Raw genomic sequence first — 27,704 nt, 5'->3', positions numbered from 1 at the left:
TCGGACGCGACCAATTAAGTACCGCTTCAATCTTGCTTGGATCAACAGAAATCCCCTCCCTGGATATGATATGGCCAAGAAAAACCACTCTATCCATCCAGAACTCACACTTGCTCAGCTTGGCGTACAACTGCTCATCTCGAAGAGTCTGCAGTACCAACCGCAAGTGAGAAACATGCTCTTCCGTATTACGCGAATACACCAAGATGTCGTCAATGAAGACCACGACAAACTTGTCCAAATACTCCCTGAATACACGGTTCATCAGATCCATGAATATAGCCGGCGCATTGGTCAAACCAAATGGCATCACTAGGAACTCGTAATGCCCATAGCGAGTACGGAATGCAGTCTTGGCTACGTCTTGATCACGGAATCTCAACTGATGATACCCAGATCTCAAGTCAATCTTGGAGTAAATAGAAGTACCCTGCAGCTGATCAAACAAGTCATCAATACGAGGCAACGGATACTTGTTCTTCACAGTGACTCGATTCAGCTGCCGATAGTCAATGCACAGCCGCATCGACCCATCCTTCTTCTTCACGAAGAGAACAGGAGCTCCCCAAGGAGATACACTAGGACGAATGTACCCCTTGTCCAAAAGATCCTGTAGCTGATTCTTCAACTCACGCATCTCTGACGGAGCCAGACGATACGGTGCTCTAGAAATAGGCGAAGTACCCGGCATCAACTCTATGCCAAACTCGACTTCCCTAGCAGGAGGAAAACCCGAAATCTCATCAGGAAACACATCTGGAAATTCATCCACAACAGGAATGCTCTCTATCCCAATACTCTCAGCGGACAAATCAACTGCATAGATAAGGTAGCCTTCCCCGCCAGACTCCAGAGCTCGACAGGCTCTCAAAGCTGATACCAAAGGCATCGGGGGTCGCGCTCCCTCACCATAGAAAAACCAACTCTCACTCCCTTCCGGATGAAAGCGTACTAATCTCTGATAGCAGTCCACTGAAGCTCGATAGGTATTCAGCACATCTATTCCCAGAATGCAATCAAAGTCGTCCATCGCCAGGACCATGAGATTCGCTAACAGAATGTTCCCTTCGAACTCTAAAGGGCAACCCATCACTAGACGCTTAGCCAAAGCAGATTGGCCCGTCGGAGTAGAAACAGACATCACTACGTCTAGTGCAATGCATGGTAACTTATGCCTCTTAACAAAACGTGCAGAAATGAAGGAATGAGATGCACTAGTGTCAATAAGTACAAGAGCAGGTATACCATAAAGCATAAATGTACCTGCGATGACTTTCTCATTCTCCTCCACAGCCTGATCATGTCTCAGGGCAAACACCTGGCCAGAAGCTCGTGGCCTCAAATGAGAACTCCCAGCAGACTGTCCCTGTGACCTCTGCTGTACGGTAGCCTGAGAACCCGATCCTGAACCAGAACCAGAACCGCCTCCCCCAGACAGTGGACAATCCCTCCGGATATGACCAGTCTCTCCACAACGGAAACAAGCTCCAGAAGCTCTGCGGCACTTGTCGGATGGATGGTTCTTCCCACAGTGATCACACTTTTCCTTCTTACCGAAACGGACAACACCTCCCGAACCAGAGGAAGAAGTAGACCCGGACTTCTTGAAAGTTTGGGCACGGGGACCCAAAGAACTAGCAGGTCTCGACTGAGAGAAAGACCTGTTCCGCCGAATGCTGTCCTCCGCCTGGTGACAACGGCTCACCAAACCCTCGTAGGACATGTCGTCTCCAACCGCCACACGGTCATGGATCTCAGGGTTAAGGCCCTGAAGGAACAGATTATACTTCATCTCTGAGCTATCAGCAATCTCGGGGCAATAGGATAGCAGATCAAAGAACCTCTGCTGATACTCATCGATAGACATGGTTCCCTGTCGCAGACTCAGTAGCTCGCCTGCCTTCGACTGTCGGAGTGCAGGAGGAAAATACCGCTTTTGGAAAGCTGTGCGAAACTCGGCCCAGGTGGCCACTCCTCTCGCCGTAACAAAAGGTGCAGAAGTAAACCTCCACCACCTGCGCGCACGCCCATCCAGAAGATAGCCAAGGGTCTCCACCTTCTGCTCATCGGTGCATTGGAAAGTCTGAAAAGTCGTCTCCATGCGGTCTAACCAGTTCTCCGCATCCTCCGGAGACTCACCTCCAACTAAGGGCTTAGGACCCATAGCTAAGAATCGACGCACAGTGAAACGCTCGTCGTCATGGTGACGATGACGCCGTTCTCGACGAGGCTCCCGGTCGGCATCACCCCAACGCCCACCAACACTGTCATGAGAACTCTTGTCGTCACGATTTGACATCTACAAAAATACATCAAGATGAGACTAAATCCCAAGAAATCTTTTGCATGCTCTGATACCATAAATGTAGTGACCCTTACCCGGATCACCTACTAAACAGAACTTATGCATGCAATTAACTTAATAAAACAGATATCAGAATAAAACTGCGGAAACCAATAACATTATACAATCCCAAGAAAAGGAATCTGTAATTATCCAATAATATACAACCAAATCGAATAGCTGTATAAACCCAAACAACAGTAATAAAGCCTAGACGAAGCTCCAGCTGGCCAACCACTGACTAGCCCCTCCTGGATCCACCCTCCTCGTCAAATCGCAAACCTGCCCCATGGAATAGGGTGTCCAGAAAATACAGAGTACGAGACATGAGCATAAAACGCTCAGTGCGAGAGTATGAGTATACATGCATGCAAAGTGAACTCCCTATAGACTCGAGGTCAAGGATCAGATAACAGAGACAGACCGGGCCCTGGTATGTAGCACGCTGTGCCGTCGCTTCAGGAGGTGGCTCCCATACCGAGATAACCGTGGAAACACCGGACCCAAATCGATGGAAGTCCATCCACTAACAGGATAGGGTACAACCCTACTAACAGACATCTCGAAGGAGATACAGCAAGATGCAAATGAATGCAGCATAATATCATGGCATATAAATCATGCGGTCACATAATACATGCATACTCAGTCAGGATATCTCGAACAGTACTTTCGTACCTCAAATACCAGGTAGGCACTACCAGCTCTAAGTCCAAGCCTAAAGTCCGCCTACACAGCGAAATGATACTACTATCATTAAAGTGCTCTAAAAGCCTTAACTAAGCTATAGCATACTCCTAAATATTTATAGGAAGCAAAAGCTATACCTTCGTCCGTCGTTAGCCCTTTGATGTCGATGCCTCCAGAACTTGGGCACAACTCCGCTACGACTATCGAACGCCTCTCCGACCTCCGGACCAAGCCTAAGAAGACTAGAACAGCTCGAATATGACTAGAAATAGAGAGGAAATCCGGAATTGGCAAGGAGAAATGAAGTCTCGGCCTTCTATTTATAGACAACGATCGGAGCCTCCGATCCTCGATCGGAACGTCCGAACCTGGATCGGAACGTCCGATCCTGCCATCGGAGCTTCCGAAGATCCTGATCTGCCACGTGTCAAAATATCACTTGTTGACTCCGGATAGGGGTGATCGGAGCCTCCGATCCTGATCGGAGCTTCCGATCCCGCCACACGTCATGGATGATGTAATATCATCGGTGCCTCCGATCCTCATCGGAGCTTCCGATCCCGATCGGAGCTTCCGATCGTCCCTTCGGAGCTTCCGATCCGTCCAATCCCCAATTTATTTAATTAGCATTAATCCTTTAATTACTCAATTAGGGTTCGGGCTACTACACTGCTCTTCATTCAAGGCAAAAACTCGAGCTTGTTGTCTTGGAGGTTGATTCGTTTCTTGAATACCTCCTGCTCTATTCTGTTGCTGAGGCTATGGCTGGAAGGAGTGTACAGTAGATGCTTGCCTTTCAGGCTGAGCCACTGATCGTGATGACCCCGCACCTTGAGACCTTACAAGAACACGCTGTGGACACACCTTGGTAAAATGTCCTGGCTGATGGCATATGTTACAATTTCCAGACACACCTCTGCACTGATCACTGGGATGTCTTCCTCCGCATTTGTTGCAATACATTCCTGTATAGCCTGAACCCTGTCCAGCACTGCTCTGTCTTGGCCCACTAGAGCTGGATAAACCACTGCCTGACTTCTTAAATTGCTTTCCTTTTGCTTTCAGATAATCTTTCTTACCACCACTGCTGCTACCTCCCTCAAATCTAGGAGATGATTGTTGAAAATGAGCTTGGGGTTGTGGTTGTCGTTGAGACTGTGCAACAAACGATGTTTCTCTCTGTTTAATCAAACCAGCCTCTGCTTCCTTTGCTCTATCAAGTGCATCAGCAAAGTTATTCGACCTTCCAGAGTTCACAAGGGTAAAGACATCTGGATTCAATCCATTGATGAACTGATCAGCTTTGGCCTCTTCACTTCAGGCTACATGTGGAGCAAACTTTAGCAATGTAGAGAACTTGGCAACATACTCTTCTATATTCAGATTCCCCTGTTTCAGATTTGCAAACTCTGCACCCTTGTCCTTTCTGTACGACACTGGAAAGAAACGTTGATAAAATTCTTTTGTAAATACTTTTCAAGTGATAGTTGTACCTCGATTTTCAAGATCTCTCTTGGTTGTTATCCACCAACTCTTGGCAACCTCGTGTAGTTGGTGCCCAATCAGTCTGACTCTTCTGTCATCTGCATAATCTAGGGAATCAAACAACATTTCCATATCCTCTAACCAGCCTTCACATTCAACTGAGTTCTCGGTTCCTTTCAAAGTAGGCGGCTTGAAGGATTGAAACCTTTTCAGTAAAGTCTCCATAGGTGTTGCTGTAACATCCATTGGATCATTGGATGTACTACCCTGTTCTGGTCTAGGAGCTTCTGCGGCCTGTGGTACATCTGCCTGTTCTGGCGGAGGAACGACCAATGTTTGTCTAGTAACCGGCGCTTGACGAGGAGGCATATCTGATATTCAAAAGGATTAGCACACAATTATATCAATATATCAGACTCACCCATTCTGTTTCAGTCCTCCTCTGATTAGCATTTTCAAGTCTTCTCTAGAGATCAAGTTCTGATCCAAAACCGGTTCTAATTCATTCTCAAATAATACATACTTGATAAAGCAATAACACATGCTTATACAATCAATACACATAATCATGTGATCAATTTAATCTAAAACATTAAATCATGCAAGCAAAATCAATCAATCAAGAGGACTCGATCTACCCCGCTCGCTTCTCTCTAATCAGTCCAGAACTTACGCTTTAATGCCACCTGTTGTGGGGACCTCGGGTGCTAATCTCATCTTAAAGGGCGATTAATAACAAGAAATACTCAATCAGAATATTAATCTGCTTAAAAATCAAATAAATAATACAGGACATTTGACGACGCAAAACCATACATTTGGCGACACAAAAACACGTCGCAAAAGATCAACAATTTTTTTTTTTTTTTTTGTAGACCTTGAGGCGCGGGCGCGCCTAAGGCTCGGGCCAAGGCACCCAAGGTGCCTTGGTTAGGCGCGGCCGCGCCTCTGGGCTGAGCGGGCATGCCTGGCCCTCGGATTAGGCTTCCAAATAGCAGAAAAATGAAGGTTTTGCCCCTGTTTTGAATCTCAAACATCCTCTAACTTATTAAGCATGAATTCAACATCAAAATCTAGAAGAAAACATGCAAATCCATGAGCTAATCAAGCAACTAAACATGGAACTTGACATACAACCCATAGGATCTTACATTGTTCTTATTCTTGCCAAACATTCAAGTCTTTATGTGCAAGTGTTTATAACAAACATATACAAGATCTAGATACAAAGGTTGACATCAACTCTACTGCATAAACCCGAGTTCACCACATGCTACTCTTGATCTCGTTCTTCTTACAACCTTCTTTGTCCTGTGCTCGCCCCATCTATTCCCATGCACACATACAAACATAGAAATAGCCGGATATCTTGGGTGAGAATTGAATCCCAGTATAAAACAACTATATCATGCATATCATAGAGTTTAAGGAAATACTCATATAAACATCTCAACAAGCATTAAACCAATCTATAGTAATGCATGACTTAAAAATCTGCTATCAAGTTCTATATCGGTTCTTGGGATCCCGGGGAAGAAGAACACAACAAATCTCCCACCTACTCTCCCTTTCGGGGTGGCGTTGAGCTCTTTTCCCGGACTTTGGCATACTATATCAAGTTTCTAACCATAGGAGTTGATCTATCTCCTAGGTTCCTTTATATATATCCATAAGTCCGTATTCTTTTGGCGAATCTGCCATTTCAAATCTCAAAGGGTTGTTGGCTCAAGATGAATGCATCAAAATCTAGAAGCATAAGAGTAAAAACCAACTAATAACAAGCTAAGTCAAACAAGCAAGTAAATGTGCAAATACAAGATATATAAGCACATAGTATGTGGTTTTGGAAGGGCATTCAAGCAAAATCTCTTGAATGTACAAGCCCTTATTCAAAGGTTGTCTTATACCTTTCAAACTTGATTTCAAAGCTCTTCAAATCTGATCTAGCTGCACAACAAGAACATAATCAAAATCTGCTCATACTCTTCTCAATCTTCAAGGCTAACAAGTCACAAACCTTGTTCTTCCGTCGATCGGTTTCGAAGTCGTGATTCTTAACTTGAAGTCCCCTTTTTTCAATCTGAAAATACATAAAACATGTCTAAGAACATCAGCAAGAACTCACATAATACTCAACTCAAATAATCTAGACTCAAACTTGATCATTTTTCAAACCGACGGCGTAACGGTACGGAATCGGTAACCGAAACTGAAATCCAGCCAATCTATCATTCATATCTACTTCAAATACATGACACACCAGCCAAAATACATCAATATACCAGCATATCAGCAGCTACCATTTCGAAATACATGCTGAAAAATTCATAAGAAATAGAAACGGCATCCAATCTTCGACCCGATTGTGATAACACAACACATAGAATCTCAAGAACATATATCCATACTCAAATTCTGAGTTCTTCACACACATAATTTCGAAATATACTGAATCTCATCAATACTTACATCAATTCATAGCTCCTGACGAGAGGATCATAGAACTATGCCCGGAATTGCAATCGGCCAGACGGATCTTGAGATATTGAAGATTTAAGATGAAATCTCAAAGAAGAAAATGGGTGCTCTCGGTTCTTGGCTGAAGGAGTTGATAAATTCTGATGAATTTCATACACATTACACGTTATTATGCATGTGTAGACAAGTGTCCCAATCAAAAAGCCATAATTGCACTTTGGCCCTTCATTTATTCACTATTTGCAAATTGGCCCTTGAAACTTCTTTTTAATTCAATTTCAATCCTAAATAATTTAAGAATATTAGAATTTAAATCTAAACTCCAAAATTTCTCAAATTAAATATTCTCGGATTAAAATTAAATAATCTCGGGCCTTACAAATTTGCTAAGAGGAGATTTTCGACTCACATCATAAATGGATTTCTGTAGCACTTTACCCGCATTAACCGTCCTTCCTGTGACTAGACAATACACCAAACTTGCCCTTTCCACTGTAATTTCAAAAGTGTGGCCTGATGGCAACATGCGTGCTGCGACAAACTCTTGCCAATTATTGGCGTCCCGGTTGAGAAATCTGGAAAACAATGTAACAGGGACACCTTTCTTATTCAATTTCCATTCGGCACCCTCAAGGCAAAGTGCCTGTAGTACGGCATCAGCTGGAAACACATTTTCCGTGAAAATCCTATAATCATCAAATTCAATGTTCGGCATTTGATACATGGCATTGATTGTTCGATAATCAAATGCGACCATTTTCCTTCGCACTCTCACTTTGTATTTCTCATGCTTCACCATTAGATTTGCATAGAACTCCCGAACAATAGACATGACAGCTTCGGGAGGTTGTTTGACGAATGCTTGCCAATTACGTCGTCATGCTTCAACCAAAGAAGTAGCATTTAAGTCCCTCATATCAAATCCCCTCTCTTTATGCATACTTTTGAGCGACAATTTAGAAAAATTTGCAGCGGCAGCAGCATTCCAAAACCGATTTTTATCAAATGACGGCTGTGCCGAAGACGACGAGGTCGATCCCTTTTATTTTGTTTTAGGAGGCATCTTTGCACTTAATTCAATCAAACATCAACTCAACCAAATAATTCAGTAAGCAACAACAACACGTTTACAATCTACTTTTTAACAACGCATCACCCTCACACTCCCTTAGGCACTTCATCAAACACCTTGTGGACATATTTCTAACACTTCCTTCATCCTTGATTTACCAAGAATAAATTCGAATATCACAAGAGGGAAAGCCTATTACCTCTTTGAACAAAGCCAGCAGTATCACAAAGAGCAGAAATCCCCAAATTTATGCGTATCTGAATTGGCCGATTGAGACCCCTTTCTCCTGTAGAGCCGCGTCGAGTAGAGAAAGAATGGGGAAGATTACTATGCAATCTTTGACTATGGAATGATTCTTGAACAGTAGCTGGAATCGGAGAGAATTGCGGAGTAGAGTGCGCCTTGGAGGATTTGCGTTTGGAGAAGAAACGATACAACATAAAGTGAAGATTCGAACCCTGTATCGTTAAAGTAATATAGATGGACTGGCGCAGATGCGGAAAGTTTTCACGCAGATGCGTGAATGTGCTGCTCAACAAAAGGGCCGCAGATGCGTTTGTGATGTCGCATATGCGCGAAAAGATTTCTTCAATGCGCTGGAGTTCAACGCATATGCGGTGATATGGACCGTTTCTGCGGTAAAAAATTTGCAAAGCCCCTGGATTTTAGCGCAGATGCGTGAATATGGGCCGCATATGCGTGAAAGTGGCTCGTCAATGTACTGGAGTTTAACATATATGCGGTGAGAAGTGCCGCTTCTGCGTAACCCTGTACCCAAAAATAAATTAAACTTATGATCAAGAATTGTAAAATAAATTAAATGACACAGAAAAAATAAAATAAAATCAAATAAATTAAAATAAAAAAAATAAATTAAAGCAGTAACATGGGTTGCCTCCCAAGAAGCGCTTGGTTTATAGTCGTCAGCCCGACTTTCCCGATGCTTTTACACTGGCTCGATCAATGCAAATTTCTCCATGTTCCGCACTTCATGGCCAAAATAATGTTTCAACCGCTGGCCATTGACTTGGAAAGTTTGACTGTCGTGACAACTCAGTTCCACGGCTCCATAGGGATGCACTTTAATTTCACCACTGTGAACAGGCCAGACCATCTCGATTTCAACTTACCTGGAAACAATCTGAGATAAGAGTTAAATAATAACACATGTTGTCCAGGCTCGAATTCTCGTTTCAAAAATATTTTGTCATGCCACTTCTTTGTCTGTTCTTTGTAGAGCTTGGCATTTTCATATGAGTGGTTACGAAATTCTTCTATCTCATTTAACTGCAACAGTCGCTCTTCGCCAGCAGCTTTCAGATCAAAATTAAACTTTTTCACGGCCCAATATGCTCGATGCTCTAACTCCACTGGCAGATGACATGCTTTACCAAAGACCAACCTGTATGGCGACATGCCAATAGGAGTTTTGAACGCGGTCCGGTATTCCCATAGTGCATCATCCAACTTGATTGCCCAATCCTTCCGGTTCGTGTTGAAAGTCTTTTCCAGAATTTGCTTAATTTCCCGGTTGGATATTTCAGCTTGACCATTTGTTTGCGGATGGTATGCACATGCCACTTTATGCCTAACACCATATTTTGTCAATAATGAATTAAAAACCTTATTGCAGAAATGTGTACCTTCATCACTGATAATGGCCCTTGGCGTTCCAAACCTCGTGAAAATATTTTTCTGTACAAACTTCACCACTACACAAAAGTCATTAGTGGGGGTGGCGATTGCTTCCACCCATTTCGAAACATAATCAACGGCCAACAAAATATAAGACTGACCAAAAGAGATGGGAAACGGTCCCATAAAATCAATACCCCAAACATCAAATAATTCAAATTCTAAAATATTTGTAAGGGGTAATTCATGACGCCTAGATATATTCCCCATCCTTTGACATCTATCACAGGATTTTACTAAGGTATAACTATCTTTAAATAAAGTTGGCCAATAAAAACAAGACTGAAGTACCTTGGCGACTGTTCGTGAGGCTCCAAAGTGACCACCATACGGTGCAGAGTGACATTGTTCCAAAATTTCTTTTGCTTCAGCTTCATCTACACATCTCCTTATTACTTGGTCCGAACACTTCTTGTACACAAACGGATCATCCCATAGATAAAACTTGACATCATGGAAAAATTTCTTCCTTTGGTGATGATTAAGATCTGGAGGCAAAGCACTACAAGAAAGAAAATTAGCAAAGTCATCAAACCAAGGAAGTTTAGAATTCACCTCAAAAAGATGCTCATCAGGAAATTGTTCCTTGATGAGTTCATGTTCAACTTTTCCTTCCAACTCCAGGCGAGACAGATGATCCGCCACTAAATTTTCACTCCCCTTATTGTCTCTAATTTCGAAATCAAACTCTTGTAATAAGAGTATCCACCGAATCAATCTTGGCTTGGCATCCTTCTTGGCAAAGAGATAACGAATTGCTGCATGGTCAGTATAAACAATTACTCTAGAGCCAATGATATAGGACCTGAATTTGTCAAATGAGAAAACCACAACCAACATCTCTTTTTCCGTAGTGGTGTAATTCTGTTGTGCTCCGTCAAGAGTGCGGCTGGCGTAGTAAATTTCCCGAAACAGCTTATCTCTTCTTTGTCCCAAAACTGCTCCTACTGCATAATCGCTGACATCACACATCACTTCAAACGGCTCTTTCTAGTCAGGCACAATCATAATAGGCGCAGAAATTAATGCCTCTTTAATTTTCGTGAACGCCTGCAAACACGCATCATCAAAAATAAAAGATGCATCTTTTTCTAATAAATTACACAAAGGTTTAGTAATTTTAGAAAAATCTCTAATAAAGCGACGATAAAACCCGGCGTTTCCCAAGAAACTTCTAATGGCTTTCACATTATTTGGCGGTGGAAGCTTTTCAATCGCAACCACTTTTTCTCGATCCACCTCAAGCCCATTAGATGACACCTTATGTCCAAGTACTATTCCATCTTGCACCATAAAGTGGAATTTTTCTCAGTTAAGCACTAGATTTTTCTCTTGGCAGCGCTGCAAAACAAGGGTCAGATTGTGCAAACAATGATCAAAAGAAGATCCAAACACAGAAAAATCATCCATAAAAATTTCCATGACTTCTTCCACCATGTCAGAAAAAATTGCCATCATTCACCGCTGAAAAGTAGCCGGTGCATTACACAAACCAAATGACATTCTCCTAAAAGCATAAGTACCATAGGGACATGTGAAAGTTGTTTTCTCTTGATCCTCTGGCGCTATGGCAATTTGATTGTATCCAAAATAACCATCTAAAAAACAGTAATGTTTATAACCTTCCAACCTGTCAAGCATCTGATCAATAAAAGGAAGAGGAAAATGATCTTTTCTAGTGGCCTTATTCAACCTTCTATAATCAATGCAAACTCTCCAACCAGTAACAGTACGAGTTGAGATCAACTCGTTTTTCTCATTTTTAACTATATTCATACCTTCTTTTTTCGGCACAACATGTACTGGCGACACCCAAGAACTGTCAGATATAGCATAAATAATACCAGCATTCAATAATTTCAAAACTTCAGCTTTTACCACTTCTTTCATCGCAGGATTTAACCTCCTTTGATGATCAACATAAGGACTATACGACTCCTCCATTAATATCTTATGCATGAAAATATTGGGACTAATTCCCTTGATATCAGAAATTGACCAACCCAAGGCAGATTTAAATTTTCTCAAAACTCTTAATAATTTATCCTTTTCATCATGAGTAAGAGAGGATGAAATAATTATCGGGTAAGTCGAATTTTCTCCCAAAAATGCATAACATAAATGACCAGGCAGTTCTTTTAATTCAGGAGTAGAAGAAACTGGTACCTCTTTGCTGACTTCCACAGACAATGCTTCAATTTTGTCTTGGCCATCTTTTTCCTTTGGCAAACTTTCAAGAGCAATAATTTGCTCTCTAAGTTCCCAATCATCCCCCTCAAATTGGGTTATGGAATTAATTAAGCACCTCGCCAACGCATCCTCCAACTCCATTCCTGCACAAAAATTATTCTCATAAGAATTAGATAAATCAATGCGATTACAAGAATGTACCTCATCTTGGTATTTCATGGTTTTATAGATGTTGAAGGTGACAGCTTCACCACCAACTCGTAGAGTTAATTCATCCTCTTGCACATCAATTAACGCTCTGCCAGTTGCCAAGAATGGTCTCCCCAAAATTAGAGGGACATCTTGATCTTCTTCCATGTCAAGCACTACAAAATCAGCAGGAAAAATAAACTTATCTACTTTTACCATTACATCTTCCAAAACTCCTCGAGGATATGTCAGAGAACGGTTTGCCAGCTGCAGAGTAATCATGGTTGGTTTCACCTCGCCAAGCTCCAAAGACCTGAAAATAGACAAAGGCATTAAATTAATACTTGCATCTAAATCACATAATGCCCTATTAACAGTCGCACCACCAATAATACAAGGAATAGTAAAACTCCCTGGATCTTTCAATTTCTGTGGCAGTTTCTTTTGTAGGATGGCACTGCACTCCTCTGTCAACTTCACTATTTCAAACTCTTCAAGCTTTCTCTTCCTCACCATCACATCCTTCATGAATTTAGCATAGTGTGGCATCTGCTCCAAAGCATCAGCGAATGGAATATTAATATGAATTTTCTTGAAGATGTCAAGAAACTTAGAAAACTTCTCATCCAACGCTTTCTTCTTGAACCGCTGAGGGTATGGTAGAACAGCTTTTGGCACAGGCGGTTTCTCAGGAACTACTGCAGACTTGCTGGAATTTTTGCTATCAGGATTTTCGGACTCCACCACAATCTCTTCAACTTCCTCATCATCCACTGCCTTTGGGTTTTCAGTCCCAAGTTCTTTATCACTTCTAAGAGTAACAGCTTTGCATTGCTCCCTAGGATTAACCTCAGTATTTCTAGGAAACACAGCCCTCTGCTGATTATTCAATGCATTCGCCAGTTGACCAATTTGTGTTTCAAGATTTTTCATAGAAGCGCTCATATTGGTCAAGTGCGTCTCCATACTGTCAAGCCTATTTTCATTCCTCTTAAATCTTGTGGATGATTCTGCAATAAAATTACTCACCAAATCTTCCAACGATGCCTTACCTTTACCATTCTGAGTATTGAACCCCGGTGGAGGATTCAACACATTCTTATTGTTTGCATAGGAAAAATTCTCATGATTACGCAAAATAGGATGACACTGATTGGGTACAGGATTACTTCGATAATTGTTTTAATTTCTGTTGTTCACATATTGAGCTTGCTCCACACTCTCAAATCCATCAGCAGAGTTTACGGCAGACGCCAGTGGTGCTGTCTCAGTAGAACTTTGATTCCCTTTGGTCAGTGCAGGCAACTGTGTAGAATTGGTAGCCATCTGAGCAGTCAAAGCAGTGAATGCATCAACCTCTTGAATTCCCGCAGGCTTTCTTATTGTAGATCTCTCACTTGGCCACTGATAACTGTTAACAATCATTTGCTCAAGCATTTCATACGCCTGTTCAGGAAATTTAGAAAATATTGAACCTCCAGCTGCAGCATCCACAGAAATCCTCGTTAGACCATTCAAACCATTGTAGAATAATTCGATCTGTTCCCAATCTGGAAAATTATGGTTTGGACACTTTCTAAGCAACTCCTTGTACCGCTCCTAGGCTTCATACAACTGCTCAAAATCTTGCTGTTTGAATGTAGTGATCTCTATTTTCAACTGAGCCGACTTAGCAAGTGGGAAATACTTAGCCAAAAATTTGGAAGCCATATCATCCCATGTAGTGATACTCCCAAGAGGTAGTGATTGCAACCAACTACGAGCATTGTCCTTAAGAGAAAACGGGAACAATCATAGTTTGATGGTGTCCTCAGTAACACCATGAATCTTTACTGTGTCAGCAATCTCTAGAAAAGTACGCAGATGCATATTTGGATCTTCAGTAGCTGCACCCTTGAACTGATTCTGCTGCACCATATTAATCAGAGCTGGCTTCAACTCAAAATTATTCGCCGTGATGTTCTGCCGAGCTATCCCAGAATAATGAGTATTGATCACCGATCGAAAGTGATCTCTGATCGGCACCGGAGCATTATTGACAGCTCTTTCCCTTTCTTAAGCCATTTGTTGCAACTCTTCTCTTCTAGCTTTTCTCAAAGCTTTAGCAGTTTTCTCGATTTCCGGATCAAAGAGCAGTGAGTCGTAACTTTGGCTTTTTCGCATAAACTGCATAGACAGGAAAAATTTAAAATTAGAACCAATCAAAATAAATAAAATTCTCTAAATCAAAATTAAGACTAATTAGCACAATTTAATATAAATCAAAATAAAATTCAATACCCGGCAACGGCGCCAAAAACTTGTTGCGTGTTTTTTGCTCGCAAGTGCACGATGTCAAGTTATAATATAGGAATTAAGTCCAAGTCGATCCCACGGAGAATGAATAAATGATATTATATCAAATATTTGCGACTAATCAAATCCTAATCCTATGTAGAGCTACAAAACTGGTTTGATTTTAATAAAACTAAAAATTGCAAGAAATAAAATTAATTACCCACGAGTTCACGAGACGAAAATTCAATAAGCGATGAATGCTAGAGGTTCGACTTCACTTGACTGTACACCACAATTTATTTCTAATGATTGTTCAATTATAAAATCTTCTAGTTTATTAGCCAAGAATCCCTATTATTTTCTACTATCTCTCTCGAGTGTCAAGTAGAAATTCGTATTCAATAACAAACTCAATATCTCCTAAGTTCAATTATTAAATCCGATAAATAGCACAGGAATTCTTCTAATGACTTCTATGGAGTTATATGCCTCTCGAACAGTATAAACACCAAAGATGTATTTTCCTATGTCGTATTCAAAATCTCCTCTCTCGAGTGATAGATTCCAAACAAAATATCATTCAATCTATAGCCAGTAAATTGAAAGCATTAAGATCAGGAAAACACAAATAAACTGTGCGAAGAAATTTAAATATATAAATAAAAATATGTCAATCATGGTTTCCAGTCAAGATCCGTCTACCTCTAGACTAAGAAATTAGTTCATAATAAATTTAAAGATCAAACAAAATATGTTTTTCAAATAATCCATCAAACTAGAAAAATAGAGTTCAAAGAAAAACTAGAACGAAGTAGAATTAAGCTTTTTTCGTCGCCGGATGCCGCCGTCTTCCATCTTCGTACCAGGTTCTCAATCTCTTGCCCTCCAAGTATTCCAAAGCCGATCGATTCCTGCCAAATTTCTCAATGTCGGCTTCTATGAAAATTTTCTCTTTTATATCTTGCTTCCAAGCCCATAGAAAAGCCCACAATTAATTTCCAAAACAGTCTGATCTATTTCCCGAAATATGCAGATTTGCAAAAGTCTTCAGTCCCGCAGATGCGCATGAAATAGCGCAGATGCGCTTCTCGTTCTTTTTCCCGATCCCGCAGATGCATAGAAAATAGCGCAGATACGCTTAACGTTGTTTGTCAATTGCGGAACTTTCACGCAGATGCGTGAGATTAGGCCGCATATGCATGAAATTGTATTCCAGATTTGTTAACTCTCTGCCTTTTTACGCTTCTGAACCAAAATCTCATGCATATGCGTCAATTCTATTTTCACAATTCCTCCTGGACTCTAACGCAATGGAGCAGATTTACATACTCTTGTTCTTCTTTTCATCTATAAATTCACCAAATCTCATGAATCCTCCTACATACACATAAACAACAACTAAACCGCATAAATCTTCTTGACACAACGCAAAATTCACTTAAAATCATAATCAAATTAAGTGCATAAAATACACTTATCAATACTCTGTCAAGATATCTCGAACAGTACTTTCGTACCTCAAATACTAGGCAAATGCTACCAGCTCTAGGTCCACGCCTAAAATCCGCACTACACTGCCAAATGATACTAATATCATTAAAGTGTTCTAAAAGCCTTAACTAAGCTAAAGCATAATCCTAAATATTTTTAGGAAGCAAAAGCTATACCTTCGTCCGTCGTTAGCCCTTTGCTGTCGAATGCCTCAAAACTAGGCCACAGCTTCGCTACAACGCCTGGACTGCTATGCCACTTCCGAATTCCCAACGGGACGCCTAAAATGCCCTAGATCTGAGCTAGAAGGCTGAAGAAACGAGAGAGAGGAAGTGAAAGGTGTGCTCAAATGTGAGCCTAGACACCCCTATTTATAGACAACGAACGTTGCGTCCGATCCTCCAACGTTGCGTCCGTTCCTCCAACGTTGCGTCCGATCCTCCAATGTTGCGTCCGTTCCTCCGATGAACGTTGCGTCCATTCACCAACGTTGCTTCCGATGGTGCTCGTGTCACATCAAGTACGTAAGCAGTGACGCATTTCGAAAGACACGAACGTTGCGTCCATTTCTTGGATGTTGCGTCCATTCTACCTGACCCTCCGGGCCATATCTAATCATTCTGGGTCCATTCCCAGACTCCGTTAATCCATTAATAGTTCCCTTAATCATGATTAACAAATTAATTAGTAATTACTCACTAAAACTGGATACGGGCTACTACACAAACATTCAAGGGTGTTGGTGAATTTAGGAATTATTTGAAAAACTTTTCTGTTTCCACAAGACGTTCATTTATGTATGTAAAAAATGACAGCGAGAAGGTTATTGTGATTTGTAGTAAAAAGAGCTGCGGTTGGAGAATTTATGCATCGAAACATAAAAAAGACAATCTTTTTGTCATCAAAAAATGTAAACTGCAACATAATTGTGGTGAGAATAATCTACGTAGCAGAGGGCATCCTAGAGCCGATGCCTATTGGATAGCGAATGTTGTGAAAGAAAAATTGAGAGGAGAGCCCTCTTATCGTCCGTGTACATTGCAGATGGACTTGCAAATAGATTTTGGGGTAGATTTAGAATACCGCAAAGTGTGGAAGGGTAAAGAGTTGGCGATGCATGATATTCATGGCACATATAAAGGATGCTATGATAGATTAAGATGGTATTGTGATGTTGTTAAAAAGACTAATCCTGGTAGTGTTGTAGAGTGTGAGATTGAGCCTTTGACTAAAAAATTCAGACGGTTGTTCATTTGTTTTCATGCATGTGTCGTCGGTTTTTTTAGTGGTTGTAGGTCATTGATATTTTTGGATGGTACTCATATAAAGAATAAGTATAAAGGATGCATCTTAGTTGCTGTGTCGAAAGATGCGAACGATGATCTTTTCACAATTGATTATGCCATAGTAGATGCAGAGAATGATGCAAACTGGTATTGGTTTTGTTATCATTTGAGTCGTATGCTCCTTTACTATCAATGCATTCCATTCAACGAGTTCACATTTTTCTCGGACAGACATCCCAGTATCATCAAGGCAGTGAATCAAGTATTTTTGGGAGTCACCATGCTTATTGTTTGAGACATTTAGTGGATAATTTCGTTAAGCAGGTAAATTCCAAATTACAAATCCCTGAGCAATTTTACTTAATTTTTTCATATTATCTGATCATTTTAAGCTCGATCTAAATTTTTATTAATCTTTTTAGGTGTTGAGAAGTTATCCCAGACATAACAAAAACATTGGTCTTTGGTATTCAAGAAAGCTGCGTATGCTCCGTCTTTTCAAGAGTACGAGCAACATATAAACAATATATTAGAGTCAATGCCACTTGCCCGAGGGTTTATTGTAAATTCTGATCCACATAGTTGGGCCAATGCATTGTTTGTTGGCAATATATGGGGTGTTATAAATAACAATATAGCCGAGTGTTGGAATAGTTGGGTTAGGCCAGCTCGTCATCTGCCTATTGTTGCTATGGTTGATCAGATACGCATGCAGATAATGAAAATGATGCACCGACGATGTGAATCAACTCTACTCATGACCAAGGAATTAAGTCCAAGAAAAGAAAAGTCTGTTGTAAGCGCATATATGGAATCCCGAACATTAAGAGTTCAGCATTCGTGTGATTGGAAGTTTGAGGTTGTTGATGGTGAAAATTCATTTGCCGTGGATTTAGTGGTTATGACTTGTTCATGTATAGTTTGGCAGATCAATAAGATTCCGTTCAAGCACGCCATTTCTGCCATTGAGGCGAAATCTCTGTCTGTGTATGATTTTTGTGACAAGTATTTCAAGATCGAAGCGTATCGCGCTGCGTACAAGGACATATTAATCCTATCCCAACCTTTGACATCAGTGAGTCATGTGTTGCTGAATTCGATATAATCCAAGCTCATTCTGTTCGTAGTCAGCCCGGTCGCAGAAGGACGAATAGAATACCATCGCAAGTTAATACACGTGTCTCAACATGTGGTCGTTGTCATGCGAGAGGACACAATAGACACAATTGCAAGGAACCGATAGAGTAACTGTAATTGTTTAAAAATATGATGTTTCAATTATTTGTTATTAGCATAACTTTTTAACAGAAATTATTCAGAAATTAATCTTGACTGTTCAAAAAATATGCAGGGGAAAGCGATTACTGGAAGCTGGTTCGAGCATGAAATTTCCCTCGAAAAGGCACACATGTTCGAGTGGAAGCATTGCTGAATTGCGCTTGGTTTGAGGCTTTTGTGGAACCATCTACTGTCACATTTTAACTTGATCTGGGGTCGTAGTTTAGTTAAGTGTATTTTGTTGTCTTAAGTTATTCTAAAACCAACTCTGTTTGTGGTAAACAAATATGTAATGTTCGAATTTGATAAATGATTTTTGTCATTACTGTTTCAGTGAACGATGTCTTCTCAGTTAACTAATCAAGTAAGTCGTTGCTTTAAATTTTCAAATGGAAGGTGCTAACTGATATATATTTCGTACAACTTGTATTTAATATGGAATAAAGCTGCATAAATTTGGAACTTAATGTATGATTATTACAATAAACAGCGCTACAAGTAATATTAGTACAAGAACGAAACATGCGCAACCAAAATTTGAGTGGAATTAGAGTAAATGATAGTCATCAAATTGTTGTAGTAGATCAGAAAAAATAGTCATCATATTGTATTCTACCACTGCATACGTCTTACAAATTCAGTTCAAGTTCATGAATCGCACCACGCAAGAGAGATTATTCCATTTATTAAGGAGATTATTCTTAATATGTGATAATATATTCCAAAATTAAATTGTACGAAATATGAGGCTACTCAAACTTGTTTCATCCCAAATGAAGTTTTACAAAATAATATAAACAGAGTTACGTACTATAGATATTTACATCAATCACAAAACCTTACAAAGACATTTATGTAGAATTGTTTTTTAGCAATCCCCTTTCATGAGATAAAATACTTGCAGCCAGTCGAGCACGATATGTGTCCATCTTTATTGTATTCTGATATTCCCACATCTCAGCCGAGTCACGGGCTAGACACTCTACCCACATGCATGCAAAAACACCACAATAAAGTGATTCACCTTGATGACGCGTACGTTCTCTCAACACATTAGAGTCGGGTATGACGAAATTTGAATTATGGCGAACCCAACCAACCAGAAAACGTGCCTTCAAAGATAAAGGTTAGTAAAAAAACATTCGTACAAATCACATGACACGACACAATAAAGACTCACCAAAGTTCTACACGCCCCTAAGCTGAAAGAACCGGGAATTGAATTCCACATTTTGAATATCCCCTCTTTTGCGTGAAATACTAGCAGAAACCAATGCACTCTGCTATTAATTGGGAAAATAAGGTATTTGCATCTCTTGAACGTATCTCCCTTAATTTTCTGCAAAAAAAACTTAGAGGCAGCTGAGAGTTCCGCAAAAAAGGAGTCGTAGTCATTGTTCTGGACCTTCGTTTTGTTCCCCACTCTTTCAAGGAGATTAAACACTTTTCTCTACATTAGACAAAACAAAATAACATTAAAAACCAAAAACGAATTCAACTGTATACTAACTCACCGATGACACTTTTATATTTCTACTAACCTGCACCAAAGTGTCCATGAAAAATATTTCATTTCCTTTATCCACATTGTATTTTTCCATCATGCGCATTTGAACATTGATAATTTTACTGCTAACAATCTTACCAAACAAGAAACCACAGAACACGAACCCTGACATATGGACAATTTCATCTTGCCAAACATCGACACTACAAAAATAAATGAATTCTATTGTATTAAAAATGATTCTAAAAAAAGTGATAAACAAATAGAGAGAGCTTTCAGTGAGAAAATTCATACGTGATGTCATCCCTAGAAAGATAATCCGTCAACAACTTTTTCTCTTCGGCAGTGGCTTCTTCATGTTCACAGAAATCTGTTCTACCTTGATACTGACTAGTCCACTGGTTACTCAAATCATTATTTTGTTCAAGCTCAACATCAATTATTTTTTCTCCCTACGGCAAAATACACAAACATGGTCAACATCAGTAACACGAAGTAAAATATAGGACCTCAAAATCAATTAACCAAGGTTAAAGTTGGTTTCAAGCAAAGTCAAACATTTTTCCCGCCCTTTCTCTTGGGTGTGGTACTGGGTGGAGTCACAAAGAATGATGGCTTTCTTTTCTTCACCAGATCACCTCTCGTTCGGACATTATTGAAGATGGAAGATGGAAAATTAGTGTTTTTCGCAACCTTCTTCGAATTATCATCACTCTCGTCGACCCCACCACTTTTTTCAGAGGTATAGTCACCAGTATCCCTCTCAAACACATTGGTTAACGTATTTGTTGAAATATCAACCTCAAAAACATTATTCGGCTTCGGTACTTTTCGTTTCCAATGGACCACTTTCTGCATTTTTTTCACCCTCAGGCTCAGCACCAACAACACTTTTCCATTTCCAATACCCAATCCATCATCACATGCATCTTCACCTATATTCAATTCACCAATATCTGGAACATTGGTCTTATCCAATTCACCAACAACACTTTTTCCCTTCACCGAGTAATCAACACAATTCTTGACAGGCACATCAACAAAATCATATAAATTACCCCCTAGGTCATGACTCACACTCAACTCCTCTTCCTCATCGGTTTCATTGATTCCATCAGCAAGCGTCATCAACACTCGGATCATTATCAACTACAATGTCCTTGCCTTTGCGATTTCGAGCAAATTCTTTCTCCAAAACCAGATTTTCTTTCAAATCAACCAGCTTCCTCTTAGCACCAACTCTCTCATGTTTCAACTGCGCACAAATTCTTTTCAACATTTTAATCTCAGCAATTTGTTTATTCATAGTTTTTTCTAGTTCACAATTATCTCTCCTGCCTTCTTGTTCCTTTGAAACCGGCAGCAACAACTACAAAAACAAATAAAATAATGAAGAATATTTTTTTTTTCTAAAACATGAAATAAAGGATGCTACTCATATTACCTTGTTCTCCAGCAACATTTCCTCCTTAGGAAAGGGATGAATCGACAAAACCTGATCCAAAAACAAATATATATAATGCAAAGCTCCAGCATTCGAAATATGATTAGTAAAATAGAAGATACCTTAGTTGACGATATGGCATCAAAAGCCACTTTATCTTTCACAACATCCAACTGGATCTTGCTTTTTCCGAAACGAAACAGGCGGGGGCAGATATGAACACCACGCGGCACGGCTAATGACGACACTCTTTCATAGAACCAAGCCTAAAAAAAAAATCATATAAGTAAACAAATTCAACAAATTAATAGCACAATAACTCAGATAATTATATACTCACCATCAATCTAGCCGTGCAACCATGCAAATACAGTTTACTCGCTAGATTGTCTAATTCTCGATATAAAAACCGATACGCAGCATCTCCCCATCCAAACTCAAAAAAAGTGCTCAGTTCATCAATATAGGGAAAGATAAAAGCAAGAGTAATGTAATTACCAGTCGAGAATATTACAGAATTAAACATGAACAAAATGAACATTCTAACAAAGTCATCAATGTCAGCTTCGACATTACTACTCGCAAGTGAAACAAGCTTCTTTTTTATAATGATCTTGTGAGTGTTGCTTATTTTCTCTCCGAAGTGCCGAGACAGGAAGCTTGATTCAAGCTTGAGGTCCAGATCAACTTGTTGACCTCTCTGATGCAAACCAAGCACAATTGAGAAGTCTCTTGATGTGAAAAGAATGGAAATATCACCACCAACAACGAACGAGCATGAAGGACTATCAAATCTTTTAAACCGATAGTCTACCCTGCCACTACTCATAGGTAGAACAGGCATGTCTATCCATTTACCGAATGGAGTTTATTTTATTCTGCTCATTTGTTCATTCCCTATGACCATCTTCAACTCCTCCATTATTTTTTTACAATAAGCGGGGGAACATCGAGTAAATATAACCTTGCCACTTTTGATCGACTCAAAATCATCATATATTTCCTCTTCATCAGCCATTTCTAATATTTAAAAATCATTAAAAAAAAATTTCATTATAAAAATAACAGAATAGAATATTGCATGGAAAAGAACAGAAACTTCAAATTTGGGAACAATTGGGTACTTCTATACAGAAATTTATCAATTGTCTTCAACAATATAACATTATTGAATATACATTCAATAAATCAAAAACATCACAACAACATAACAATATAACATTTATTTACCAAGATATACTTCATAAACAATTTCAAGAACAAAACTCTAAAAATTGGGGAGAAATAATTTAAACTGAGGAACTGTCAAAATTAAATACGAAAATTAGGAATAATTATGCGAATGTTTTGACAAATATATGTAAACAAGAACGGTAGCAAGACATTTGAGCCATAAAACCCTAAAAATAATGGAAACACAGAAATATTAAAGATTCATACAATGAGGACCAAAATTATTTCTCTAAACGAACAATTTTCTCAGTTACTCGAGACGAATCATATATAGCGGCCGATTTAAAATATTTAAAACAGGGTTCACCTATTTTTGATTTCTTCGACTTCTTCACAGTGCTAGATTTCTTTTCCTTCCGGACTCTACAAGCTCCTTCAACTAACTTATCTTTTGAATGTCTGCTTCGTCTAGTCAACGGTGCCATTTTCTGATCTCAAAACTTTGTCGCAAAAGATCACTGCTTTCCTGCGAGAAGAATCGGTTGGGTGAGGGAGGGAAACTACCGATCATCCCTGTTCTGGTTTTTTCTTTATTTCAAAATTAAAGTGAGGGATAGTGTTGGGTGTTTAAATCATTTTAGGGGCATTTTTGTAAACTGACCCAAATAGGGAGTTGTAACAAATAACAGACTTATGTCAGGGATTTAGAACAAAGAATTACTGACTTGGGGACTGAGGAGGAATTCATGTTTACTATTAGGGATTTATCACAAATTTTCCGAAGTTGTAAACCAACATAATCGAGCGAAATAATAATAAAAAATTAAAACTAGAGTTCAGTTAGACATGGCCAAAGGCTGGGTCTAACCTAGACCCGTTCCGTTGAATAAACAACTGTTTGATTATGTTGGGTCTAACCTAGACCCGTCCCATCTTCTTTACCGTTTCTCTTTCTTCTTATCTTATTTTCTCTTTCCATCTTATTCTTTTCTTAATTTTTCACTTTGAATTATAATACATTTTCTGCTCCTAGCTTGGTTTTTTTTTTTTTGTTTTTTTCCTGCTCCCTAGCTATTTCTTCTCGAATATATTATTTATTATTTCCTAAATATTGTAATTCCTATAAATTTTCCAATAAATATATTTATGGTAAAGTTAGATGGTACGTATTAAAAATTTCAAAGCTTGGTTTAAAAAAATAAAATTCAAAATGATCAAATTTATAAGTTAGAAGGAATTAAATTGTGTTAACATTGAGAATTTTAAATATGAATAAATAATATAATAAGTTTATATTCATAATATGAAAACTAAAATTATTAATTGCTACAACTACACGAAAATATATATTCTTACTATAAATTTATGTAATGTAAAGTCTATCAAATGAGAAACTAATAGTTAGTTTTATGGATCCCTAATTTCATATTAATATAAGATATTTAATGTAAAATAATTTGTAACAATATAGTGTTATATTTTAATACTATTCATACCAAACGAATTAAGCACATATATAATCAGAAAAATCATATTTGATCAACCAAATGATATAACAATAAAAATAAAATATAGATTTTATATATTTTGTATATGAATGAATGTTAAAAATTCAAAACTCAAAAGTCACTTACCGCCAATAGCATAATTTTCATTTGTTATGTTCATAAATACAAATAAACAAGTTGTTTTTTTTTTAAAAAAAAAAAAATAGCAAAATATATTTTCTCAAAAATATTCTTTTAATATTTAATATATTATTTGTTTATATACATAAATATTGGAGAACCCAGTCAATAAATAAAATAAAAGCCTTGTAGTTAAAACTTTAAAAACAAAATAAGGAAAAAGAATAAGAAAATAGGATAAAGAAATGTGGTAAAGAATATGCAAGAACATGAAAGAGAAACAAGCTGTACAAATATTAGGACACGCGTCAATTAAATGAGTAGGAGAGTGGAACTCCAGGAGGATCGAGCATAGACTCTCCCACGAGAAATAGAAAGTCAAGGTTTTTTAAATAATAAAAAATAACTTTTAAAATTGTAATTAACATATATAAAAAATATATATTTATTAAAAATAATATAAAGCGGGGTTCTCAAACCCGCTTTATGTCAAGTCAATAAAATAATAGCCCATGTGCTTCCTCCTTCAGGTTCCTGCCGCTCGTGCATATCCCTCGATTTAACCTTTACATGAGCCAATGAGCCTCTAAATCATGTGGATTGAGTACCCTTTGGGGTCAACCCTTTTTAAACAGTAAAAGAATAGCCGTCCACAAGGACATAGTCAAGTTGGTAAGACATGATGTTGTTAGAGTAAATGCTCAACAAGACAAATTGTGGCTGTCGGTTTTATTTATTTTGACATGTAAATATTCTTTATTCAATTTAATGATTACTTTATTGATATTCCTTTATATTTATACTCATGTAACAACATTAATATAAAGACCTTGAGATTACTATAGTCCATGAGAAATGCGATTACGCAATTGTTGGTAATCATGCATTTCTCAATGACTGTAGTCTCTGAATTAGTTCATGGTCGATGAACTCTCAAGAAGAAGGATATTGACAACCTCGATTGAGACCAGTATTCGAGTCATGTTGATGCTACGTTTCATTAGCATGGATGTAGAGACATCCGCATATTCGAATATGTTTTTATTGGATAATTACACTGAACAACCCTCACCTTAAATTCTCTAAGTGGTTACCACAAGTCGAATAGAGAATTTACAGTTACAGTTGTGCACCATTAATCCTCACGACCCAATACACCATTTTATCTCTATCTAATGAGCACTGCATTGTGACTTGTTTTCTAACTCCTTGAGGGTCATAAGGTGGCAAGTTCGATACATTATAAATTGGATAGGAGCTTGTGCATTGTAGTTGGGAATTCGGTTGCTCACTTTTAATAGTGGATGTCCTATGTGTTCTATCAAATGAATATCTCAAGGTATCTCTGGCCAGAGTAGAATGTATATTTTAGATAAAAGAGTTTCTCCAGTTACATGCAAATGAGATATGACATGTTGGAACGTACACATAGTTATTAAAATCAATTGGGGTCTCGACAGACCAATGCCCCAGATTCAATCGGGACATATCAACTGAAAGGATCATAATGCACGTTAACTGTAACTGAAGGTTCTTGCAGACATTATCAGTTTGTATCTAGGGGATCGTGACGCAACGTTGCTAGGCGCTAATCACGATTCAGTGGGTTGACTCGAAATGAGTTCGGGCATCGATAATTAAAAGAGTTTAATTAATCGATGAGGACAATTAGGGATTGTCCGCAAAAGATTAAATATGTTTAATCTAAAAGCACAAAGAGTTGTGATCCCATGTCTAGCATACACCTGAACCATTGAGGGTCACACAAATACTAATTGTGATATACTCAAACAAAATAATTAAATTCAACGGGTTGAATTTAAAAGTTAATATTATTAAATTTATAAGCTTAAAATTCAGATTATGAGCTAATTTATATTGACACGAAAAATCAAGAAGTTTTAGTTTGAAATTGCTTCAGTGAAAATATCGAAATGTATATTGTAGTAACGAGTTTATATACTTGTCATGAAAAATAAATTTGATTTATTTTTTAACAGTAGTTCGCAACAAGCGTTGCCAATCCTCCAATCGAGCAGTCTAGCCAACCCTTGAGGAATAGAGTCGAGTGACTTCGCCTTCCTTCTATGGTTCCACATGAGAAACCAGTACGAATAAAGTCCACTACTTTGGATTGAGAACGATTTGGATCGTAACCATTAAAAGATGAGAGCGATTGCCTAGTTCTTTTGGGCTCCACTTTACTTTTGAAACCTACCGCTACTGTTGACTTTAGCTGTTTAGCGAGACTATATCTGTCCCTATCCTATTTGTTTGTTTTTTTTTTCTAGCACCATCTGAATATAAGAGTTACAAAATATTTTGTGATAAATATTTTAATTAATTTTTTGAGATACTATTTGGATAGTATTTAATATTAATTAAACTATCGCAAATATATATATATATATATATATATATATATATATATCAAACAAGATAAAGAAATTAGAATGGAAATATTTTAATTTCTAATCTTGGTGATATGCATATATATGTAGAAGATAATGAGATATTTGATTTATGAAAATCAAATTATTATCTAAATTGATAATTAATAAATAATAATAATATGATTATCATTAAATTATTATAATTATTAATTAATCTATATATATACGAATGTATATAAAAAATGGTAAAATATATTTGATTTGTGAAATAAAATATTTTATCTAATAATGATAATGAGATTATTTTTATATTATTACTAATAATAAGTTAATGTATATATCTGTACACGAATGGAGGCTTCAGAACAAGTGGAGATTTTCACAATTCAGAATCGAGAATTTGCAATTGCGAATTCAGTTCTCAGTTGAAAATTAAGATTTTGGTTTTTCGTGTTCTTAATACAATCTATATATCGTTTTGAACGTGGTTTCGATACGATATTAGATTTCTTGTTCGTATAATTCGAATAGTAGTCTAGTTCCAATTATTCGTGGTAGATTCAATTGGTGGTTGATCGGATTTTTTACGGTTGCGGCAAAGTTTACAGTTGGTGTCAGATTGGGATAAGACAGGAGTATCCAAACCACGATTGTCTACGGGATCGATAGTTCGAAAAAAATTTTAAATTTCCGCTGCGTTTTCAATGCCGGTCCCAGAGAAACCCAAACAGTGATATCAGAGCCAGATTGTACTTTGATTAATAAATTTGATTAATAAATCTGACCTTAATGTATTTATAATTAATTTTATTATATCGTTTCTATCTAAACTAATCGTATAAAAATTTTCAGAAATTTTAGATTCGGATATTTTAGACATCACCGATCGGAAAAGGAGTTTCCGGCATGTCACTGTTCATGGCCTTACGACGAACAACAGTGACGTCCGAGCAGAAATGTCTGCTCGGCCATGGTGAAATCAACGAAAAAGATGACCATGATGATTAATTATTATTATTAATTAATTTTATTACTAGGGACCCCAAAGCAAAACATGTTTGTATTTGGGGATTTTTCAGCAAAT

General features: G+C 38.2%; 1 protein-coding gene and 1 non-coding gene across 2 annotated transcripts; both read left to right on the top strand.

Annotated features, from left to right (window-relative positions):
• Window positions 1-13,698: 13,698 nt before the first annotated feature.
• On the top strand, window positions 13,699-13,804 carry LOC140869958 (small nucleolar RNA R71). The gene has a single exon (XR_012146945.1). It is a non-coding gene; the product is annotated as a small nucleolar RNA R71 (small nucleolar RNA).
• Window positions 13,805-16,706: 2,902 nt separating this feature from the next.
• Window positions 16,707-18,629, top strand: LOC140862572 (uncharacterized). Its single transcript, XM_073265597.1, has 3 exons — window positions 16,707-17,459; window positions 17,673-18,272; window positions 18,549-18,629. The coding sequence occupies exons 1-3, from the start codon at window positions 16,707-16,709 to the stop codon at window positions 18,627-18,629; spliced, it is 1,434 nt and encodes a 477-aa protein (XP_073121698.1).
• The last annotated feature ends 9,075 nt before the right edge of the window (window positions 18,630-27,704 follow it).

This window comes from Henckelia pumila, chromosome 4 (assembly GCF_033568475.1).
Source record: "Henckelia pumila isolate YLH828 chromosome 4, ASM3356847v2, whole genome shotgun sequence".
In the NCBI taxonomy this organism is placed as follows: domain Eukaryota; kingdom Viridiplantae; phylum Streptophyta; class Magnoliopsida; order Lamiales; family Gesneriaceae; genus Henckelia; species Henckelia pumila.
The sequence above is the reverse complement of the archived record's forward strand: the minus strand, read 5'-3'. Positions and strand labels throughout refer to the sequence as shown.

What these genes read in the sequence shown, in the direction of transcription:
- LOC140862572 (XM_073265597.1), top strand. Translation starts at nt 16,707, where the DNA reads ATGTATGTAAAAAATGACAGCGAGAAGGTTATTGTGATTTGTAGTAAA. An exon ending in TCATCAAGGCAGTGAATCAA is followed by an intron (nt 17,460 to 17,672) that starts GTATTTTTGGGA and finishes TTGGTATTCAAG; the next exon opens with AAAGCTGCGTATGCTCCGTC. An exon ending in TATCCCAACCTTTGACATCA is followed by an intron (nt 18,273 to 18,548) that starts GTGAGTCATGTG and finishes AAAAATATGCAG; the next exon opens with GGGAAAGCGATTACTGGAAG.